Consider the following 24,807-nt stretch of genomic DNA (forward strand, 5'->3'; position numbering starts at 1 on the left):
CGCAACATACAAAATAAAAAAAATAAATATTGATCAACATGAAATCAATCAGAAGCTGTGGGTAAGCAGATCCTGAATTGATGTTATAATTTTGTAATAAAAAAAATGTAGTTCTTCATATATACTGGGGTTTAAGTCTACTAAGATTTGGAGATTTGGTCATTTTACCCGTGGTTGTTAAAATCTTTGGACTTTTAAGTCTAATTATGATTATCACAATAAGTACTCCATAGTCTAGGGCAAGGTATTTATTTCAGATTTTCATATGAGAGTAGTAAAAATTGCATCATTTTGAAACTTATGAATGAATGATCATTGGTTGAAAATGAATGATTTGAACAACACCTACCATATATACCTCGTTTTAATTCCACAAATTGTTTAGATGGAAAAAATTATATTTATCATCAAACTTAAGACACATTACAAATAGTTCTCAATTTGAAAAAAGTATAGAAATTGTTTTAAAATTGTTTTAAAATTCTTTTATGATTGAAATAAAGGTATATATGGTATGGAATTGATACATATAATTATTAATGTTTTACGCTCCTTGTTGGTCGTTTAGATTTCATTGAATGATTGTGTATGGTTTAATTTGCAGTAAAAGTGCATTTAATTTATTCATCTTAAACGTTTCATGTTATTTTACTTGTTTATTATGATTGATAGATTTCAAAGATTTCAAAAGATTAAACTTTTCAACTTATTGTATTTCACACAAAATTAAATATGTCGAAAATTTTAAAGATATTTTAAAACAGATTGATTTTCAACTGTCACATTTGTTAGAAATTTGAGAAAATATCTTTTATGAGGTAGATTTGTAAGAAATACATCTCTTATCATTGCAAGTGAAAGAAAACATTTCTTTATGTGAAATATGTTAACATTTTTGTAAATTGACCAAATTTTATCCTGACCACAACAAAACATAATTTTGAAACGAAAAATGTAACTTTCATTGACCATTCAAATGACTATTATAAGTTTCTGTGGACATTTACTGCAAGTTAACAGTGTTACAACAAGGATGCATTTCATCTCCTGGATTGTTTTTGATGTTTTGTAATGACATGTGTTTTTTATTTTGTTTTGCCTGTGGTTGTAGTTACTCCTCCATTTCCAATTACTCCAAGATCACCATACTATACAATGCAAGGTAAATATTATTCTCATTTTATCTCTCACGCTATAATTATACATGTATTTGGTTAAAACCTATTTTAAAGGGGGATTTGTTCACAAATTTGGACAGACATTAACTGAAATTGGGAGAATATTTTGTTTCTCTAATTAATGGTTACCGGGGGTTATATTGAAATATGTTAAAATGAAGATTATTTGCATAAACCATAATATATCTTTCCCATGATTTTATGTTTATGTGTTTCTCTGTTTTGTTTGTTTGCAATGTAGAATTTAGACCTTCACAGCACACTTGAACTTTGTTTGACTCTATTCTAACTTAACTTGCATGTTATGTTTTCCTTCACCTTGTGAGCATGTCTGGTTTGTCAGTGTTGTTGTTACCATGGTTACTAATCATGACCAGGTCCTTTGACCTTGAAGAAATTTGAGTTCACTAGAAGAATTTATTTTTTTTTTAATGAAAAAAAGGATAATTTATCATTTTGATAACTGTACTCAAATTTTGTTTTTGATTTTTATACCAAATTTGAATAAAGATTTTCATTAGAATTAGTAAATCCAGGGTAGCAACAGGATAATTTGTGTTTTTCTTTTGTTTCATAATTTCATGTTTTCATCCTCATTTTGTCGTTATTTTTTATGTGAATTTTATTTTATTTATTTTTATTTTATTTTATTTTTTTATTTTATTTTTTTTTTTTTTTTTGATTTGTCTGATATTCATTCATTCCATTCATGAACTTATACATTTCATTCTCAAATTATCACATTTTAATTTTAACTTTAATTGGGAAAGTTCAAACATAATATATAGCCATTATATTATACATATTAAACACAGCTTGATACAAAATATTTTATAGAAATAGCATGTTATGGTAAAAGTAGGCTATCTTGAGGATGAAAATAAAGAAAAAAATTAGGTACAATGATGAGTACATAAGTTGCACTTAAAAAAGAGCCATCTAGCAGACTGCAAGCAGCTTTTCTATGTTACAACACAAATGAAACAATTTTTAGAAAGTGGAAAGTGTGGTTTCCAAAATATAAACAACAATTTACCATAACACCTTATTATAAAAAAATAGGCTTTTTTTCAAAGATGGATGTACAATAATAATACTGTGGATTCATTTTTTCGTGGGTACCAATTTTTGTGGATAGAGGAAAACTTATGTGTTTGTGGATATTTAATTTTGTGGTTTCCCGAAGTCTGCATACAACCCTATAGAAAACAAAGTCTTATTCATTGAACGTTATAAGACTCTCTACATTTAATTTTGTGATGCACCTGTTTCCATGAAATCCAAGAAAATTGGTTTCTAACGAATATTTATGAATCCACAGTAGTAAAGTGTCAATCTTAACACTTATTATAACATGTGCATCTTGCTTTTTGTCATGTGACTGAATAGCTTCCATGCCTAGTTTGTCACCTACAACGCCACCTGTATTTGATAAAGACGAGCATTACAATCGCATTGTCAGCCGACAGATCACAAGATCTACGGCGGATCGTACTTCAGATCCACTTTATGCTTCGATACCTGAAGATCTTGCTAGAAGGCAGAAGTCAGGTAGATTTAACATAGACAAAAAAATAGTCAGAAAATTGAGGAAACTTGTAATGGCGGCTAGTTGCTCAAACTTTTACTCAGTGTTTTGACTGTTTGGAAATATGGCTGAATTAATGCCAGGATTTGGTGAAAGAACGTTATGAAAAAACAACATCTACTTTAAAATAAGTAGTTTCAAGTTGGTTTAGGAAATGTCTTTATGAAATATTAGACAAGAATAAATTTTTATCTTTAGATTTCAGCAATGAAGGGCATATTGCAAGTTTTCTTCTGCAAAAACGGTTTTCTTTTGACAATTGCTTTTGCCATTGTAGTTAATCAGATTAGCTTTTAGTTGCAAATAACCAAAACCTTTAAACTTTTCACATTAGCACTTTAATGCATTGCAGAAAAAAAAGTATTAATTACTGATGCTGCAAATCTAAAGCAAAAATAAAAATAAATAAACAAGAGCTTTGAAAAACAGCATGGGTTTATGGTTTATGCATGACACCTGAACAAAAACTCTTAAGCATGTGATTGCACTGCAAAGTCTTACAAGTCTGTATCTGCTTTATGATGTCTGTTAATCTCACACTGATCCAATATGGTGGTAGGAATAAATCTCTCTTACTTAATCTGGAACCTGTACATACTACACACAAATCTGGAATTAAAAGATGAAGAAGAAAATGGAGTTTCTACAATGATAATTTCTGTTGTTGATTTGCATTCAACAAAATTAAATAATAATTATTTTGCACCATCAACTTGTATAATGGTATATTTTCATGTGTAATATCTTGTATCTGAATTCTGCATGGTGTATGAAAAATATTTGCATTAAGCATTTATAAGAAAGGGTATATACTTTATAAATGGTGATTGCATTGCATTGAACTGTAGATTCAACTGCTTTTGTTCTAATTCCAAGAACTTTTCAAATGACCTATTTTTTTTATGTTTAAAATTTGTATCCACATTAAATTTGGTAATTTGGTGTATGTGTTTGCTGCACTGGTATAAGGAAACGATTAATCTCTTGACCTACTCACATTGACACAAAACCCATTTCATTTCAGTAAAAATCTCGGGTTGTTCCAGGAAGCATAGTTTAAATTTCAATTGCAAACCAATGGCAAGATTTTTATTTTGTCTATTTTCTTGTTTCCATAGCAACCCATCAACAGAATCATCAACAACATCAACAGCAGCAACAGACACAGCAGCAGACGGAACATCGCGAGTACAAATACCAGACTCAACATCATTACAACCAACAACCAGGACAACAATTTGTGACTGGTTCCCAGCAGAATGTTAATATGATTGAAGGAATGCCACCACAGAATATACCAATTCAACATCAACAAGGTAAAGAGTTATCTTTCTTTATGTTAGAATTTTATCTAGATAAAGAGTTATCTTTCTTTGTATTAGAATTTTATCTAGATAAAGAGTTATCTTTCTTTGTATTAGAATTTCATCTAGGTACGGTCTTAACGAGTTATCTTTCTTTGTATTAGAATTTCATTAAAATAAAGAGTTATCTTTCTTTGTATTCGAATTTCATCAAGGTTAAGGGTTATCTTTCTTTGTATTAGAATAGAATTTCATCAATCTCTTCAAGGTCCTGGACCTCTTTGTTAATACTCACTATAACAGAAGTGCATGCTAATTTTTGGGGAAACTTTTTCAAATTTTTTGACAACACAAATATTTAATTGTTCAATTTGTAAAGTTGACACTTAAGACTAGAATGCATAAAGGATCAAGTTTAATGTTTTATAATTAAAAGAAATAGATTGTCTTTTGTTTGAAAGAAATTAGCATAAGTCAGGAGAGTACAAGTTATTGTTGTCTCTTTCTAGAAGAATTATGTTCAATTTGAATTATATTTTATGAATTTTCCGTTTGTTATTTTAGGTGGATCTAATTTCAACACTATGAGTTCAACACATGGTTCAGTTTCCTCTCCACAAGGTTTCAACACTTTAGGTTCTAACCAATCTCCACAAGGTTTCAACACTTTAGGTTCTAACCAATCTCAACAAGGTTTCAACACTTTAGGTTCTAACCAATCATATCGCACGGAATCACATGACAAATACCATACAATGGGTTCTACTGGTTCACAGGATAGGTTTGGAACAATGGGTTCACAGCCAGAAACTAGTAGGTTCGCAACATTGGGTTCACAGCAAGATAGGTTTGGCACAGCCGGTTCACAGCAGGATCGGTTCGGCACAGCCGGTTCACAGAACTTCAGTACAATGAGCTCCGGACATCAACAACAGTTTGGTACAATGGGTTCACAGCAGAATGGAGGAACTCTCCATGTAGATACAAGACAAGGAAATATGCACAGTGGTCCCTCTTCTGCAGGAAGGTAAGAACGGTGGTATATTCTTTCAAAATGTATATCTTTTGAGCTAGTCTGAATAATTCAGTGGTAAATAAATGCCACTTCTCCATGATGGCTATAGAATCACCTGAATGCTTTGAAAATGAAAAAAATGTCAATCAGATCAGGATGTATATATCTGGATAATATTAAACAACAAGCAGATTGGCTTTCTCTCTTAGGTGTAGTCCTTGCAAGTAGGGTTGTGAATTATTTGGGTATTATCTGGAGTAAGGGATATAGCTCCTCAAAAGCACTTGTATGTTTTTGTCAAACCTATTCATAATTTTGAGCGTCGTAATGGGTGTACCTCTCCAATCTGGCTGTACCTTTAGATCTTTGACAAGTTTAGTTCATATTCATATTTATATATATGATTGTCAAAATTTATTTTCAATTATAAAAATCATTGTATTATTCAATTACTTTGCTTTACATGGGCCCTTTAATTGGAAGAAATTATCTAATCTAATCTGATCTATTCCACTAGGTCCTTCCAAAATCTAGTTTCTAAATATTGTCATTAAGTCCTTTAGAAAATGCAACATGACCCAGAGGCTTAGATTACAATAGATATTATGAATAATAAAATGAAGACTCAAATTCTGATGTGTGATATTAAAAGATGTCGCCTTAAAAGGGCCTCAATAAAAATATAATTCAAATTCAAATATAATGTGTATTCATTTTTACAAAGAACTTCAAAGAACTTTATAATAACGAATATACAAATTAGCAGGGAATATTTGAATAAAAATTAATATCAGTTTCAATTTGATGAAATTAAGTTATGCATTTCTTTAAATATGATATTTATTTTTATAACATGTTGGCCTTCAAAATTAGAAAAGAAAGTTTTGTGTGGGAAAGGAATGTTCAATGGATGTGTATACAAATCCTTGATTAATTGAAAAAAAATCACAATTGAAAAAAAAAATCAAACTGTAATCAATAGGTAATACATGTTCTCCATTTATGTATCAAATTTTAGCAAAGGTGTGTTTCCTTGAAAAACAAATTTAACAGAGACCCTAATGATTTAAATTAAAGAATATTTGTAACATATAGATTCTACCACTCCACATTGTTGATTACGGCATAAGGTAGTTAAATTTTCACACTTAGATGCAAGGTTTATACTTTGAAATTTAATAGAAAAATGGCAAGACCAAAAAAAGAATTCAAAAAAGGATTGATTTAAAAAAATAAAAGGCTTGCCAAAGAAAGGAGTTTTAAACTTTTGGTTTGTAATTTTACAGTTTGATCATATTGTTTCAATTGTGATAAAGTAATTACACTATTTTTGTTGTCATTGATACTTTATTAAAATTTGAAAACAGGAAATAAAATAAAGACAAACTGTCTGATGTAAAACAATATCTTTGAATGAAAATTTGTTTGTATTCTCTTTATACTATCTATCTAAATAAATCATGAACACCTATACACAAAAGGTAAGAAACCAATCAAAAAAACATCAAATACATGTACAAACGATCGTTATCTGAAGCCTTTGTAGTCTGTTGCTAATCCATCAGATAGATTTCTTAGTCTGAGAGGTGTAATACATCTTAAAGTAAATAAATATTCACTTCTTACATGTGCTTGCGATTTTTGAAATTAAAAAACATCAGGAAAAAAAAAGATACCAAGGAAAGGATCATTTAGTAAATACACAATATTTATTGTCATCAATACTTTTTTAATTTGAAAAATATTTTTTTGTAAAAAGACAAAATTTCTGACGTAAATAAAGATCTATGAATGAAAATTTGTTATCTACTATCTATTTATATAAATCAAAAATATGTTTACACAAAAGGTAAAAAAAACATCAAATACAGGTATGAATGATCTAAAAACATCAAATACATGTACAAACGATCGTTATCTGAAGCCTTTGTAGTCTGTTGCTAATCCATCAGATAGATTTCTTAGTCTGAGAGGTGTAATACATCTTTAAGTAAATAAGACTTCACTTCTTACATGTACCTGTAATGTTTAGAGGCACTAAGTAATCAGGACTAGCTGTTAGGCCCACATGGTATTTGTTTTTTTATCAAAGACGACATCCTATGACCTTTGACATATGTAAATGACATTATTACCTGAGGGATTAAGGTAGCGTTTATAGAGTCCAGTGGTATTTAGGTAGTAACTGCGGATGTTTATAGTTTACCAGGGGGCATAATCGTAATCTAGATTTTCTCAACATGTGACTTGGATATTGCCGCTATAAAATAACATTACTGGATTATTAATCTCCATAAGGTAAAAGGAATTATTTGTTTATAACATTGTAAAATTTTAAAAAATCAGACTTATGTAAAATTGTTTGACGTAACTTTTTCAACTTTTAAAAATTTAAATATTGTTTTGAAGTTTAATGATCTATGTTTACATTAAAGGTATTTGAATTTAAAGACCTGCGTTGAACTAATGGGGACCATATATTCTATTTTAAATATTATGATCTTAATGTATTGTATATTGTTCAAATATTTGCCTCTAGGCTCTGGCATATACAGTTGTTAGGAGAAATGTTAGTAGACCAATAATTTATAATTTATTCATCTTAAATCTTTCACATGAATTTGAATTATTTTGTATAAGTTTTTTGGTTGTAGTAATTTCTATTTCCACATTATTCAACAATTAAACAAGCATAATTCAGGTACTGGTAGTAGGGGTAGGTCATAAGGTGAAAACAACCCCTTTTATGAAATTTTTCAAAATCTAAATGCTAAAATAGTGAATTAACTCTTACAATCATTTATTTCAAATGTCTATAAAAACCAACCCTATCTTACCAATCCAGCCTGAATCATTCTCAATACCCCAAAATATATTTTGAAGTTAAAGAATTGAATAGGTACTCCTTCAGTACAACATGGAACTTAAAAATGTTCTGCCTTAGAAATATATTTTAAAAGATCAAATGAAAAGACAGGATGTTATTAACTATAGGTTCAAGGTCCTCACTTCAACTCAAGTACAACTTTATCCTTATTGTTGCACAAAAGTACTTATTATAATACTTTTTCTTTCATCTACTTAGTAGATTCATGGATTTTTTGAAGTAATTACCATTTTTTGTGGATTGAGGAAAAGTTGTATATTTGTGCTTGATTTTGTGATTGTCCCAAAGTGTTCATACATGTCTGTTGAAAATTTGTACTTTGATTATCTGAAATTGTGGTTTACTTTCCCAGTATATCCCTGAAAATTGATATCCACCAAATAATATGAAATCTGCATTAGTGGTTTGGTTATTTCGTAGTTATTTTGTCACTCTTTTTTACCCTTTGAGTCTCAAGTACATACATTCATCCATCTATTCCATAAACTCTCTTTCCCAGTACTGAACAACTTTAAGGATCTTGTGGTAGTGCGCTTGCAGTGCTTGTTCTGAATTCCAAGTACTGTTAAAACCAAAGACTTGCTCTGTATGTCAGCCTAGTCCAAAGTATGCCACAATTAATCATATCCCAGTCTTGTACTCAGATATGCCTGTAATATTTGCCACTGGACATTAAACATCTATCTATCTCTCCCAAGACATTAAAGGAATAAGATTTTTGCAGTGTCACATCAATTTGCACTAGACTACTAGTCTACCACCAATATTCTGACATTTTGAAGTTAATATATTCCCTCCCTATGATTATATCAGACATGTTCCAATGTCTTTGAATGACCTGAATGAGAGATATTTAATTTGAATGGATCCCTTCCCTATGATAATCAGACATGTTCCAATGTCTTTGAATGACCTGAATGAGAGAATTATTATAATTAATTTGAATGGATCCCTTCCCTATGATAATCATACATGTTCCAATGTCTTTGAATGACCTGAATGAGAGAGATATTATAATTAATTTGCCAGGTTGTCAACAGTGCAACTGTCAATTGACTATAAGTGTTAGTCATACATACATATACTGTGTATTGTTATAAGTAAAATATAGATTATCAACAGCTGGTCTATATAGACACTGTAAATAGTTCATGGATTATGTGGTGAAAACTTGTTGCGTTGAAAAGTGCATGTTTTTAAATTGTTGGTAGTTTTTGAAAGCATTCTTAAAAGAGTTTGGGAATAAAAGGAAGATTCTACTCTGAAGAGCTGTCCGAATACTGTAAGTACATGAAAATCTTTCACTCTTTTTGGAGGTTGATTAAAACAAAAAGTGTTACAGTGATTGACTTCACAGAGACTAAGTTTGATCAGACAAGGTGGTTTAAAGGGTTGAATTTCAGTAAACAATTATTTATTTTAATTTAGTCAGACAATTATGTATGAAAGAGAGTTATGCTTGCTCCATTGACCAATATCAGGATTATTTATAACAAGGTCTTGATGATTCGTGGTTGTTATCAAATTTGAAATAATATTACTTTGAGCAGATTTATGCAATCACTCATCCAAGGAAATTGTAATAATGTGTAATTTCACCCACTGGATGATCTTTAAATAATTCTCTGGCTACTATTTCAAAAAATATTTCGAGGGTTTATTTTTGTCAAGTGAGTTTCCTTAATCCACCATTCACAAATACTGGTAATCTAAGTACTTTTCTCATAAACATTGTAAACAGAACTATTTAAGGTTAAATGAACAAATTTACTGTATGACCTCTTGTTAATAATGGACTATAGGAAATGAAATTTTATTCAAACATTCAAGTCAAGTTTTGGGAAAATCCAGTTGGTAAACAGAATTAATTTTACTACTTTATGATTCAAAGTTTTATTTGATGTGGGACAAGGAAAAAAGATTTCTTCAATAAATTTACCATTTTGGCCTTAGAATAATTTATTGATATGTATATAACTAAATGTAAATGAAAACATCCAGAACATCATTTTAAGGGTCACTGAGGTGTAAATTGTTATGAGTTAATCAGGGGGTTAGGAATTTATGATACTATTCATTTAAAGGTAAAGTTAAATTCTCAAAAAAATTTCGTAATACTTTATATAATCAGGATTTTTGTTTTATACAATTTATTTGAAGAGGTTATAAACATTGGTTGGTCGATCATTAAAAATGTTAATCATATCCTTTATGGAGCCTTGTGTTAACTTATTTGTACCAATTATTTTATTTTGATTGTCCTTGATCTGAACATTGATAGTTCAATTTACAAGTAGATGAAAATAAATAATTTTCCTTGAAAATAAATTGTGGCTAAATTCAGAAGTGGGATATTTAAGTTTGACCTGTTGTTGATTAGGATTTTGAAGTTTGATGCCTGCAATCTCAAGGTAAAATTAATTTGTCTTCAATTTCATGTTTATTGTAATAAATTAGGTGTTTACCTTATAAGTAAATAATTTATAAATAAATTAAGATAAATTGTATGAAATTCATGCGTTATCTATTTGTACCATAACAGTTTTAGGTCAAGATTAAAATAATGTTTATTTGCTTCAAATTTTGAAGGAGTTGCATTGGTAAATGTTACACAATAATAAATGCATGTTATTTTGATATATTTTAGAAAACACCTAACCTCTGTATGGCCCTTTGTCCCACTATCTGTCACATTATCCCCCAAAACCTGAGGACATAGAAATATCTGATATTAAAGGGGGCGGCTTCCAGGGTTGGAAGTTGAAACCCCATTTTATCCGGTGTTGGGACCCCCCATTAAAAATGACTTGATCTACCCCTGGCTGTGCCTGCTTTCTTGTACAGTGCAAACCAAATTCCGGGGTGGAACCAGCCATCTTGAAAAGTGGGGTTCCAACTATATGTCCCCATTCAAATGCATTGATTGGCCAAAAAACCGGGGGTTCCAACCCTGGAACCCCCCCTGGATCCGCCAATGACATTACAATTCTTGTCTGAAATTGTATAAATTGCATGTAAACATAGTTTCTTAATTGAATCAGGAAAATCACTTCGCAGCACTAAATGACTATTTTCAAAGGATTTTTGCCCCATGGAAATAGAAATTATATGAAATTTGAACATTGATAGTGATCTTATGTCTACATCTCTAAAAGGATTGTTCATGAAAATATTAATTAAGAAAAAAGAAAAAATATTGAGTAATTGCCACTGGACAGATAATTATTATGAATACAATTTATGATAAGTTTGTGGTTAAATTCACAAAAATTAGTTAACCACAAACAATAATGAAATATCAGTAAGCACTACTGTGGATTTATTTATTTTCTTTGGTACCAATTTTCGTGGTTTTAGGAAAACTTGCATATTCGTAGATATTTAATTTCGTGGTTTTGGCAAAGTCTTAGTAACATACACTCCTTTAAAAAATTAGTAATTCGTTGAATATTGAAATTTGTGGCTCCCCTGTAACCACGAAAACCATGAAAATTGGTATCGAACGAATATTAATGAATCCACACTATTTTGCTGCTACATACAATGTTACTGGATTATACCAATATATGTCAAGGAAAATGAGTGAATTGTTAAATGCTGTTGAAACAATTAAGTGATATGGTATCTAGAGTTAATTGAGAAGACAGCTATGGGTTGATTGCATTGGTACAATGTTTATATATATCTAGAATGTTGTTTATGTACATCTATATTACTTAGGGATAATTATCACTCTATTGAACCAGCAATGTAGGCTTACCAGGAAATCGCATAAAAATTGAGGGAAATTTGGAATTCATGTTTAGTTGTGGATGTTATAATTAAATGTGAAACATTGATGTTTGGTTCTCCCTAAGTTTTAAGGATATTTCGTTAGCTTTCAAAAATCTAATACTTTTGAAAGTGAAATATTTTGATATATTCTCAGATAATTTCCTGTATGTTTTATGGGAATTGTATTACTGTGGGACATTGTTTAGTATTGCTTACAGTTTTTAATGACTTCAATGTTTTAAAAAAAAGTGTTTTCATTTTTACAAAGTGTCAAGGTTTCTAATGAATAGATAATTTATGTTGATTTCGTTTATTTGGACTGGATTATTCAGTAACAGAGCTGACAGGGTAAGACCCATTTTTTCAAGGCTAGAGGTAGGGGAGGGTTTTATTATGATTATGTTCATGACCTATTTGCAGCTATAGGGTAGAACATTTAATTGATATAGACATTTTGGCAATATTGGGATAGAAGGTATAATTCATTTAAAATTTATTGCTGGTAATTCTGGCAAAGGGTGTAGTCAATCTTAACTTTCTGAATAATAGAATAGATATTTATTTAATGTAAGTTTGTATAACTGAAGATATTTGTACTTTGAAGGACTACATGTATGTACTTTTAACACTGAGATAATGAGTTCAATCGACCCTGATCTTGGCATCAGGTTAGTTTTTGTGTGCAAACTAACTGACAGTTAGACCACATCAACTTGAAATACAATGTAGTACACATTATCAACTTGATGTGAACTTCTTTGAATTTATACTCATTTATGGGTTTTGATGCAGATATAACGGTTTACTCAACATTGTAAATTTAATAATGCCATCTGGCATGTTGACTTCCATCACACTTATTATTTGATTTTTATTCATTGGTATATCAAGGTATACCCCTTATCTGCATCAATATCTTGTGTCTAGAAATTAAAAAATATCTAGAACTTTGAGGTTCCATGTACTTTGCCAGCGTTTTGAAATTCTTAACTTACAAGTATTTTAATAGACACATGAGTTATTGCCCTTTGAAGACAAGAATCTTTTAATTATGATACTGAACATACATTTCTCACTTCAAAGTTACGCAATTAGCCAATTAACAAATGGTAGGAAAAAAAAGCACCCAATTAATTCTGGCTAAACAGTTGGCATTTTTGGCAAGCATGATAACGAAGAGCATGTTTTAATTAAAAATGTACTTGCCAATTAAAGGAAGCTTCTTATCACAATTTATATTGGAAATATGCATTTAGCTGCACATATTGTGTCAAGTTTTTGTGAGATAAATTATTACAAAGAGAGGATTCCTTGCACCTAAGAAATCTTTGTTATTAGATAATGAAGAATGTCTTTAAAACCTCTAATGATTAATATATTTTTAGACAATAAATTGCCTATTAAAAGTGCTTCTGAGAAGTTATCTTGCTATTATGAAGTAAAACTCAACTTGTATCTATCTTTTGGAACTTTTTGTTCTTTGATTTAATTTATTGCATATTATGCCCATGCATTATTATTGTGGTATATTTGTGATTATTGGAATAGATACCAGATGGTTGATTGTGTTAAATGATTCAAGAGCTAAAAATTACTAATAAAATCAATTAGTAAAAATTGCAAAGATATCAAAAGTAAAACATTTAAATCTATAAATCTTTGAACTACTGTAATGAATTTAAGTTATTTAGTACAGATTTGCATGTGCATTACCTTATCTAGTTCCATTTATTCGGGATGCAAATATTTTCCTTCCATACTGAGCATTCCAAAATGCTGAGACATTATAATGATTCTGACTTGGTTGAAATATTACAAAGTTCTTGCTTAGGTTTTTCTGTGTCAGGCAAAGATGGCCTTATTTTGTTTCTATCATAACAAACTGTAAATTCTGACATCTTTAATGAATTTTTGCTAAATTTGAGCCTGTCATTGGTTATTCTAGAAACCATGTGCTTTTAAACTTTAAAAGATTTTAAACATTTGGAGACACTTTTGTCTGTTATATGCAGATAAACTTTGTGACTGTCATCTGTTTAGATAGCAGGTGCCCCAATTTATTCTCATTAAAATAAGTTTACAACCAAAGATAAGTACAAGTGATAATAACTGAGAAAATTAGTAGAGATATAAACCCCAAAAATTATATTGGTGTGACCTAACTAGATTGCATTTAAAAGAGATGTTATAAATGTACTTCAAGATTTCCGCTTACTGTAGAAATAATCATCTTCAAGTTCAATATGTGGTAAAACTATTCAAGGATTTAATCTTATAAAATGCACATTCATACTTCAGTAAGTTTCACAGGTATAACAAAAACTTAAAATCTTTCCCAGTAGTAAAAATAAAAAATAAATTGAATATTTTAACAGTAAAAATCTCATTTAAAATAGTATTTCACTGTATCGGAATTCAAATTGGTAATTTAGGTTTACTTGCCAACTTTTTACTAGGTTAGAAATATTTCAGAACATGGTTTTCAAATCTAATTTCTTAAGAAATGATACATTTGAAATTGTATATAACATTGTGAGAGTTTATTACTGAACAGAATTGTGAAAATATTTTTGGGGAATTTTGTACTTGTAAGAAGTAAGTAAGATAAAATCAAATTACTCAGAACTTGTAAAAACTGTTGAAGATTTTGTAATAATGATATTTAACAGATACTTTGCTGTTGTTGTAGATAGTATTTATATTTCAGATGTTGATGTGGGTTTGATTGTTTATGCCCCACCTATGATTGTAGTTTTAAAGTAGTTTCCCATGAAGTTGTGGTAACATCATCAGACAACTTGATTTTTCACAAGTTCATTGCAAGTTATGTGATAATGCAAGTTGGTCAATCACAAATAAGTCATCTATTCCGATATCAGGCAAAAAATGGTTGTGTCATATAATGCTATTATGTTGTCGTCTGTCGTCTTCGTCCGAAGACACATTTAGTTTCCGGACAATAAGTTAAGTTTTAGTGAATTGTTTTCTATAACTACTTACCTGAATGTTCAATACCACTAAAGGAAGGTTGGGATTGAATTGAGTTATGGTCTCAATAGTTAAGGAATTAGGGGCCAAAATAAGCATTTTTGTAGTTTTCAAACAATAACTTTTGTTTAAGTGTATGGTTCTTATTTAGATTTTATTTAAAATTTGTTGAAAGTTTTAAAAAATACTGTGAATTCATTTATTGTAAAGCTGTTACTAATTTTGGTGGATTGAGAAAAAATTGTATTATCATGGATATTTGATCTTGCTGTTTTGCTATATCTGCATACAAGTCTATATTTATTTATGGTGAATATTTAAATTCACTATTAATTCATGGTTAAACTGATACCTTCAAATTCCGTGAATATTACGCTAATGCTGCATAAAGCAACCAACAATCAATTAATCAAAGTCCGTGAAAATTTGTACCCAAGAAAAATTTATGAAACCATCATATTGTGTTGTACTAATATTGTAAAATTTATATCTTTGTTTTTTTCTTTTTCAGTCCACACTCACCAGATACCTTGAATCAGTTACGCCAGCAACTACATGTAGCTCATAACATGTCTTCCAGTTCAGGGGGCGCTCTTAGTCCAGGGCCCCACTCTATGACAGGTCAGAGTTCACCCAGTGTCTACTTTGGTTTGTCAAGAAGAGGAAGTCTAACCTCACTAGCAGGTAAGGTTCTAAGGATTATGGGAAAATAAAATCAGATTTTGGCTGTTTTTTAAAGTGCCATTTGACACTAAGAAGTGACAAAATCTTATATTTTGATACTATTTGATGGAAATTGGAATGATTAGATCAGCACAACCATAACTTTCTTTTGAATTTGTGAAAATTCTGCATTGAATTTGTGATGGGCATTTTACATATTCTTGCCATCATACACTTTTACATAGTGAATTGTCAATATAAAAGGAGATGTGGTATGATTGCCAATGAGACAACTATCCACACCGTACGGCCTTCAACAATGAGCAAAGCCCAATGTTGCATCATTATAGCTGTGTGAATTTGTATTAAAGGATTTTTAAACCTAAATTAACAAATAAACCATTGCCATTATCATATATTTATTTTGTATTTTTTTTTCAGACAATAATGATGCAGTACATGCCACTCCAAAGTTTGTTAAGAACACATCCAAGTATTGGTACATGCCAAATATAACCAGGGAAGAAGGTAACTATTACAATGTTCAAAATTTATCTCCTCTTTACACTTAATTAGATAATGAAGAAAATACAGTCTGCATTTATCCCTATAACTCCTTTTATTTTTTCAAATGATTTACCTTTTTCATAATTTAAGATAAAACATTTTCTTTCGATTAGTGAAATCAATGATTATCCAAAAATCTGCTGTAGCCGTCCCCTAAGTAAGTCATTAGTATAATTACTCTGTAAGGTTCTTAACAGAAGTACTTTGTCAGTTCTTATTATAAGTGCTTGTAACTATTCATTATGATATCAAAGTGACACAATGATACTGAGATACTCATTACACTTCAGAAGTGTATCTCATTGTCTGTTGACTGCATAACATATAACTATTACATCCTTAACATTTGATGAGATTATAATCAGAAAAACTTGTATTATTGAGATCTAAAGACTAAAGATTCAATTAGCTTATAAATATACCCTTTTGACTTTTCAAATCTGTTTTACTTTTACAAAATGTATAAGGTACTTTAACTGTTTTCCTAACATAATGGGAATTTATGCATTAGTAAAGGCTTGAAGATAGATACAGGAAGATGTGGTGTGAGTGCAGTGAATGAGACAACTCTCCATCCAAATAACAATTTAAAAAAAGTAAACCATTATAGCATTGAGGATGTTCACTTTGTCACCTTTCTAAGAGAGTTGTCTCATTGACTATCATACATAATTATTTATCTCCCTATATTTTATTTATAGTGTAGAAAATACTTTCAATGCTAAGAGATAGCCAGCAATCTATACAAAGTAAGAGAGGTGAAAGATTCAAATTCATATGTCAAAAACAAACTTAAAACGCATGATGGCCGAAAAAGAAAAAACAACAGGACACAAAACACAACATAAAAAACAAAAGACTGAAAAACATGAACCCCACCATCTTAGTTAAAGACAAATTGAAATCTCAATCAGTGACCCTAATGATTTATCATTATTTTTATTTTTCAGCCATTCAGATGTTGAAAGACAAATCTCCTGGTACATTTGTTGTGAGGGACAGTAACTCTTTCCCCGGAGCCTTTGGTCTTGCCTTGAAGGTAGCTACGATACCTGCCGGTGTCCAGACGAAGTCGTCTGGCGATCCAGCCGCTGATTTAGTTCGCCACTTCCTCATTGAACCAACGCCAAAAGGTGTTCGGTTACGTGGTTGTAGCAATGAACCTGTGTTTGGTAAGTTTTATGTTTTATTGGCTTTTTATTTCATTTAACAATAATTATGTGTTAATCTGAGGAAAATTGCAAAATCTTTTGCTTGATATTTTATCAAAAGAAAGTAAAGCTTTGAAAAAGCTAGATCAAAAACTCTTGAAATGACATGTTTGATATAAAAGTTTGAAATCTGTTATATCTTTGTTACATACAGTATATTCAGACAGTAAGAAGACAGGGTATGAATGTTATTTTCTGATCATCAAAATATCGAACAAAATACTTCAAAAAAACATCATTTTCCAGAATTTTGAAAAAAATATTTGATGTATATTTCTGTGTAATATACAATACATGTGTTACCTTTATATGTATACTGTAGACCCTTTTCTCATTGTAAATTTTCCATTTACAGGTAGTTTAGCATCACTTGTTTACCAACACTCAATAACTCCATTGGCTCTGCCTTGTAAACTGGTACTACCAGAAGTTGGTAAGTATACCCTGAATCACACAAGATGGAGTCTGTAATTACATTTCTTGGTTGTATTAAAGAGGGGGTTTGAGGGGTCCTGTAATCCCTGACCTAAAAACATGAAATCCTGAGATCTTTTTATTTAGGTCCCTTGTGTAAAATAGTTCAAAGTGAATTAAATATTTGTATCAAAAAAGGGGGGTACACCTTGACAGAGAAATAAGCTAATATGCAGTTTTACTTAGGTCATTGTATTTAACTATATTATTGGTGGAAACAGTATGAGTAATTTTTCAAGTAAATAACAAAAAATTATTGAGAGAGGGGTTAAATTAAGGTAGAAGAAGAAACAGAAATGAATGTATGATTACTTTTCTGTACTAGACGTATCTGAATAAACTGTTGGTAGGTTAAAAAAATTCCTAAGCCGGATATTTTTGTTAATATTAGGTTATTGAATCTGTAAGAAAAATTTAGAGTATAAATATGTCTATGTACTCAAATCCACCAAGATAATAGTTTGTTTAATGTACATAGACAATGATTTTAACAATGCACATTTTAATTAACAGTTTTACCAAGATTTGTCCCCTATGTTCCAGTTTATGAAGGTGAAAATACAATAAGATCTCCTTCTTATGTTAAGCATGGCATATAAATTCTCTCAAACATTTAAACTCTTACATCTAATACACATAGAAAAAATGCAAGGTGATGAAATGAGCATGACTCTCTCAATAGAAATCAACATCAGTGTCTTCCTCCTCTGGAACTTCTACTTTTACAACATTTTCTTTAATGCACGGTTAGGAAACATTTTATTTCTGTAATGATAAGCATGAACAATTTTTAAATGTCATTTTCCTCTGAAGAAACATTAATTATTTTATTTCTTCTGAGTTATTTTCCCTTCAATATTTTTATAGTTTCCCAGACTCGAATATTTATTCCTCTTGCATTTTGTATTCTAGAATTTTTTCCTGCAACCTGAAATGCATACAGTAGTTTACATATATATATAAGTGTTTGCACAGTTTTGAAAACGAATATATCATGAAAAATTAAAATATAACAATGTCTATACCTATCATACAAGACCTTCATCAGTGGTCAAGATTTTGAAACACTCCTTTAGTAGAAGTAGGAGAGCTACAGTCTTTAAGAAGGGAAACAAGTATGCATTTCTTAACAAGCAAGATATTGGAAAGAGGTAGATATATACTACTTTGGATGTCCTTTGTGTTAAAGTTTGTCACATTAAATTTGGAAAATTCATTTTTCTGAGGAACTGTCAGAAAATTTGCATCATGTTTAAAGTGAACATGTTATGTCCTGTGATGCCTATTTGCAAAATTGAAAAGATTGTAGAAAATAAAACATGTCCATGTTTGGTATATTTGTTAGTCAGCCTGATCATTATCTTATTTTTTCTTTACAGATCAAGCCATGGAGAGCAGTATGGACATGTCACACACATCAGAACTACCATCCTCTGCAGCAGCTCTTCTAGCACAGGGAGCAGGTATGTTCGTCTCACTTGGGACATATATCTTGGGAGTGAAACTTAGTATTTTGATTCCTGCCTTATTATTCTGATTTCTATATATATTTAAGGTGGTACCCAACACTTTCACTAAAATTAATTTGGCTCGTTTAATTTTCATAAAATTTTGTCAAAGTATTTTCCTTGACCCTTTAACAAAAATATAAAAAAATCAAAAATTTTGAACCAAGCGTTTTGTCAGAAAAATTACACTGGTTATATAGCAGTTTGACAAACACCAATTTTGATCATTGAGAAGCTTAATATTCCTTTTACAACACAACGTAATTAAAAGGTTTAGCTGACTTTATAGAGTTATCTCCCTGTAGTGTTAGGTACCACCTTAAGAAAAAATTAACTGAAACTGGTTTCACAGTTATTTCTGTTCTTATTCCAGCAGGTAAAATAATGATTTTTACCCCTACAAAGGTATAAATCCAAACAATTTCATAATTACAAACAAATTGCAGTAAAGTAATTAAATAAATGTTACCTGACTTATACATGTTTATCTGTGTTTGTTGTCAGTCTTCTTCCACATTGACCTAAACACCAAATATAACGCTTTCACTAAAATATTTGCAGAACAACTTGAAACAATTTCTTATAAAATTTATGTTTTTTGTATTTTCAGCTTGCAATGTGTTGTACATTAACTCAATAGACACTGAGTCATTAACAGGCCCACAAGCTGTAGCCAGGGCATTAAAATTAACCTCTGAAATGGGCCCACCACCAACATCAACAGTGGTCCACTTTAAAGTTTCTAACCAGGGTATCACATTAACAGACAACCAACGAAAGTAAGTTGACAAATGGTAGATTTGATGAACAGATTTATATTGACAATCATTATAAGTTTTACTGTAGTAGGAAAGACCAATCATGATTTTGATGAAAATGATTTTAATCTACTGTGGATCCTCAATGCTCTTCAACTTTGTACTTTATTTGGCCTTTTTAACTTTTTTGGATTCAAGCGTCACTGATGAGTCTTTTGAAGACAAAACCCTGCGTCTGGCGTGTATACAAAATTTAGTCCTGGTTTCTATGATGAGTTTATTCATTATAATTTGTGTGATACTAATTTCAGTTGATTATTTGTTTGTGCTTCAAGATACACAAATTATAAGTCACTTTGATGGGAGCACACGATCAATGTAAGAAAGTAGTCAACTGTAAGAAAGGATTTTTTTCTCCAACCACAAACCTTAATAATGAAGCCACAGTATATCAGATATATCATGTTAAGGAGGGTTATTTGCGAAAAATACCAGTCAAGTTTGATGATCGTGACGTTACAAGCATCCAGTCGGATAGAGTAATTTTGGCAAATACCACGACAGTGAGGGTAAAAAAGGCATATCCTTTTGGCAAATACCCCCGAGGCGTTTAAAATGAACGATTTTAATTTGATAATAGTAAATTGGTGAAAAATACACTAGCTATCAACCAAACAAACTCCAGGATTCTTACATAAGGTGTAATTAATATAAAAATTACATTATTGCCATTTGCTTTAAACATGGATGTTTTTGTTACAGATTATTCTTTAGAAGACATTACCCTGTGTCAGCTGTAACATACTGTGGTATGGATCCAGAAGGAAGGAAGTAAGTTAAAGGGAGATAATTCCCACTTAACCATACACCATATGTCATATATGAGTTGTCTCATTGGCACTCACACCACATGTTCCTATATCTATTATTTTTCTTTTCAATTTAAGGGACGACATCAAAAGTTCAATGTAGGATACAAAACTTAATTCAGATAGTTTTTTAATGACCCCCCTACCCCCTCTTAACTTAACTTGGGAAAAATTGATTGACCCATCTGAATATATGTAAAATCGATGTAGGATAAACAAAACTTGCAGCAAGTTTATCCCCCATCCCCAAACTATTTGAATTAAGTTTTTTATCCTTCATTGATCTGTTGATGTCGTCCCTAAATCATATAGGATTGGCCCTGTTGAAAATGATTCACTATGTCAAACCTTTGACAAAAATTGAAATATCTTTTATAAAAAGAAATATAAAAAACCTTACAACAGTCCTCATGTACCATGTTTTATAGCTTACTCATTCACATTGTTGAAGGTTGCACACACAATGACATATTGTTTCTTACATCCAAGTTATTTGGTGTCTCAATGAATTGCTTGTAAATATTTTAAAAAGATATAACAAGATGTGATAAGAGTGTCAATGAGACAACTCTCCATTCAAGTCACAATTTGTAAAAGTAAACTATTATTAGTCAAAGTAAGTTCTTCAACTTAGAGACTTGGCTCACACCATACAGCAAGCTATAAAGGGCCCAGCAAACAAAACTATTCAAACGTGAAATCCAACGTTCTAATCTATATGTAAAACAAGAAACAAGAAACACTTATGAACAACATCACCATACAACAACCACTGAACATTAGGTTCCTGCCATAAGTCAGGTGCAACCAAATGCATTTTAATCGGTATCAACCTTCACCCTTACCTGAAATAATAGTGTATGTTTGTTTCTTTTCTTTAGATGGAAGAGAGATGCAGATATAGCCGGAGTACAACTAGAAAGCAGGGTATTTGGATTTGTTGCTAGGAAACATAGCGGTGCCTCAGACAATGCTTGTCATCTCTTTGCTGAACTTGACCCTGAACAACCAGCTTCAGCCATAGTCAACTTTGTTACCAAAATTATGATTGGTCAAAGCAGCAAGAAATGAGCAAAATGTGATAATTATTTGTTTTTCATATATATTGGCATTCTCCAGCTACAAATATGTGTAAAGAAATATTGGAAAAGCGACGTATATAATTTGTTTGTTTTTATAAATGTTTTCATTTATTTCAACTCTCATGTTGGTAAAAAAAATACAGAACTATGTCACAGATGACAAAACCAGATAACTGTTTAAAAGATCTAATTTTAGAATTAACGAGATTAGTGATCTGATGAGAATAACGAGGGTAATTAACTTCATCAAGTACATGTTGTAACACTAAGTTTGAGTTGAACGGCCTTGACATTCATTGCTGCAAGTGGCCATATTGAAAATGGATTTTTTTTAATGCTTTAGTATATATTTACAACTCTGATGAGCTTTATGTTGTTAATGATATATAAATGTTTGTTTATTTTTTATTTGTTTACATATATCATGTTATGTTTGTTTGTATAAACAAGAGTGATTGCTGTCATTTTGTAGAAATTAGTTTATTCATGTAAGCCTAGAAAGTTTCAATAAAAATTATAAAGAAAACAATTTGAGGGGGGATTGGAAGGGATATAAAATGTTTTACCGTGAAAGAAAAGGTCAAAGGTTAACAAAAGGGTTCAATCCCATGAACCCTTAAAAAAAAAGATCAAGGTCCCTGAAAAGGGATTTTTGTGTCAACATATTCCTTCTTGTCTAATGTTTAAAAATTGGGGAGAAAATTTATATGTGCCTTTTGAGATAAATCGAATGGCAATGATTTTTTTTCTTTCAATTAGCATAAAAAGTATGAATATGCAAATTAAATATATTTATTATACATAATTATTACATGTGTGGATGTAGATGTTCATTTGTTTTAATTATTCATTATTATATATGTGTATAAGAAATTCTATATTTATGAAAAAAGTTCAATTGATATAGCTGACTATGTATAGTCTTTGTTTTAGTGCAGTGTTTAGTATTTATAAAGCTGACTTTTTAGCACTGAGATATATGCAAATAAGGGAGTGCCCCTTAGAACATTTAAAAAAAGCTTGCTGTTTATATATGATTTCTGTTGTATGATTGAGTTTACTTTCGAGAGGAAGGAATTAATTCCTCGTATTGATTTGAGTTTATTCAACTCTGTTTTCGCTAAAAATTTTGACCCTTTCCCGCTTTCGTTATTTAGTTATTGTACTGAGTGGAAGGTTCAAAAGTTCAAAATGTTTTTGTTGTTGACAAACATTTAAGTGTATGTACACTTATAGATGTACATGTTTAGTTAAATGTGATACCAAATTTTTAGATATTTCCGACATATTTTATTTTTATCCTCTTCATGCCATGTATCTCGTATCGCCTCTGCTTTAATATACCATTTACGGGTTTTATACGCATTTAACTGTCAGTCATCTCACACAAGTCTTGCCTTTAGTTACGTAGGAGAAAAATAGTTGTATTTTACGTGTTTTGTTGAGATGTCTAAGTCTTGTTTAAAACGATCATCATTTTTTGACACAGAAAAAATATGTAGATCTCAAAATAGAAGAAAGTTTACCCTTTTTCAGTCCTTTGTGATAATGAATTAAACCAATTAAAATTTGAGTGAAGGATGAGTTAAAGACTAAAGGTCATCAATTTTATAACTAAGCAAATTATGAATTGATCAAATTTAAATTATTTATATCAAATTTTAAATGAATCTTTTGTAGTTTTCAGACCTTCAAATGATTTAAATTTCAAATTTAATTTTAACAGTTAAAAGAGTAAGTAAAGGTAATTAAATTCCGTAGGTAATTTCTAATTCCTTCTTTAATTAGAAATGAAAAACAATTCATTGCCTGTTTCATATTTTTGTATGAATTTTATATAATTGTAAGCTTGCTTGCTTTTGGTGCAATTTAGTTTAAAAAAAATGTACATAATCTCAATATTTGTTTTGGTAAAACATGTATTTTATTGTAAAATTGTATCTATAGTTACCATGGTTACGATAAAGGTTGTCGTTTGTCTGCAAAATTTTCTAACCTACATTTGACATTAAGTATATATATAATGTGTATAGTGCTATAATGTTTTATGTACATGCTATATGTTAAGTCCAAAACCATAGATCTGGCTGAAATAGGGGGTCAGAGAAGGGAAGTTGTTAGAATTATTTAAATAATTGATTGTTCTATATATTTTAATCTGTAGATTACAAATATTCTAATTTTATATGCAAATTTCAATGTTACAGCAATACCATTGCCCTTTTTATGGCCCCTTGTTTGATGTACAGGTATAAAATGCTTTTGTTTTTGTATAGACTGGAGTTTATTTTGTCTTTATTTAAAGCAAGAGATTTGAAAAAGAATTACCTCAAAAATAGTTTAAATTTTCTATTGTAACAAATTCCCCAGTCTGGACATTAGTTATCTCCCTTAATTGAAAAAATTACCTCCCTTTTGTGGATACTTTGAGTCACTGGTTGATAGATTATGACATTTTGTACAAATTAAAACAAGTATATTCCCTTTTCTAAAAATGAACCTAATTCCTTCTAAATTGAACATTATTTTTTTTAATTAAGTTTTCGATTTTAAAAAACAAAACTTTGGAAGAGAGTTTTTCAAATTTGATAAACAAAAAATAAGTTGTGTTTTTTTGTCAGAATTTATTTTCTAGTCAAAAAAAGTATTTTTTTACCAACTATACTAAAAGTTTTAATTATGAATGTCTGCAATTGATCATGGGAATTGAAATGGTCACAGTAGACAGGTTTATAAAGTAAACAAACCATGAAATGTCTTCTATCTACCAGGTGAATTGAATTATCAACAGAGTAGACAGGATTGTATAGAAAACAATAAACCCCATGCAAACTCATTATTTAGCTTTGATTTTATATTGTGAAGAATAAAACAGTAGGAATGTTACAATAAACAAGTTATATGTGGTTATATAAAGAAGAATAAAGTCCATATTTATGAA

The 24,807-nt window shown here is 30.2% G+C and overlaps 1 protein-coding gene across 29 annotated transcripts in view; it reads left to right on the forward strand.

Moving 5' to 3' along the window:
• Nucleotides 1-24,807, forward strand: part of LOC134695033 (tensin-3-like) — a 189,584-nt gene extending 164,777 nt beyond the window's left edge. For 20 of the 29 annotated variants that reach the window (XM_063556197.1, XM_063556199.1, XM_063556205.1 and 17 more), the window contains 13 exons: nt 1,112-1,162; nt 2,568-2,729; nt 3,885-4,082; nt 4,635-5,097; nt 15,246-15,418; nt 15,839-15,925; nt 16,915-17,136; nt 17,531-17,608; nt 18,163-18,201; nt 19,029-19,112; nt 19,768-19,936; nt 20,678-20,746; nt 21,666-24,807. In XM_063556197.1, the coding sequence (XP_063412267.1) occupies nt 1,112-1,162; nt 2,568-2,729; nt 3,885-4,082; nt 4,635-5,097; nt 15,246-15,418; nt 15,839-15,925; nt 16,915-17,136; nt 17,531-17,608; nt 18,163-18,201; nt 19,029-19,112; nt 19,768-19,936; nt 20,678-20,746; nt 21,666-21,855 (1,985 nt within the window). In that variant the 3' untranslated portion in view covers nt 21,856-24,807. The remainder of the gene's footprint in view (nt 1-1,111; nt 1,163-2,567; nt 2,730-3,884; nt 4,083-4,634; nt 5,098-15,245; nt 15,419-15,838; nt 15,926-16,914; nt 17,137-17,530; nt 17,609-18,162; nt 18,202-19,028; nt 19,113-19,767; nt 19,937-20,677; nt 20,747-21,665) is intronic. The other 9 variants (XM_063556186.1, XM_063556188.1, XM_063556192.1 and 6 more) reach the window with 4 other exon arrangements.

This window comes from Mytilus trossulus, chromosome 13 (genome assembly GCF_036588685.1).
Source record: "Mytilus trossulus isolate FHL-02 chromosome 13, PNRI_Mtr1.1.1.hap1, whole genome shotgun sequence".
Taxonomy (NCBI): Eukaryota; Metazoa; Mollusca; class Bivalvia; order Mytilida; family Mytilidae; genus Mytilus; species Mytilus trossulus.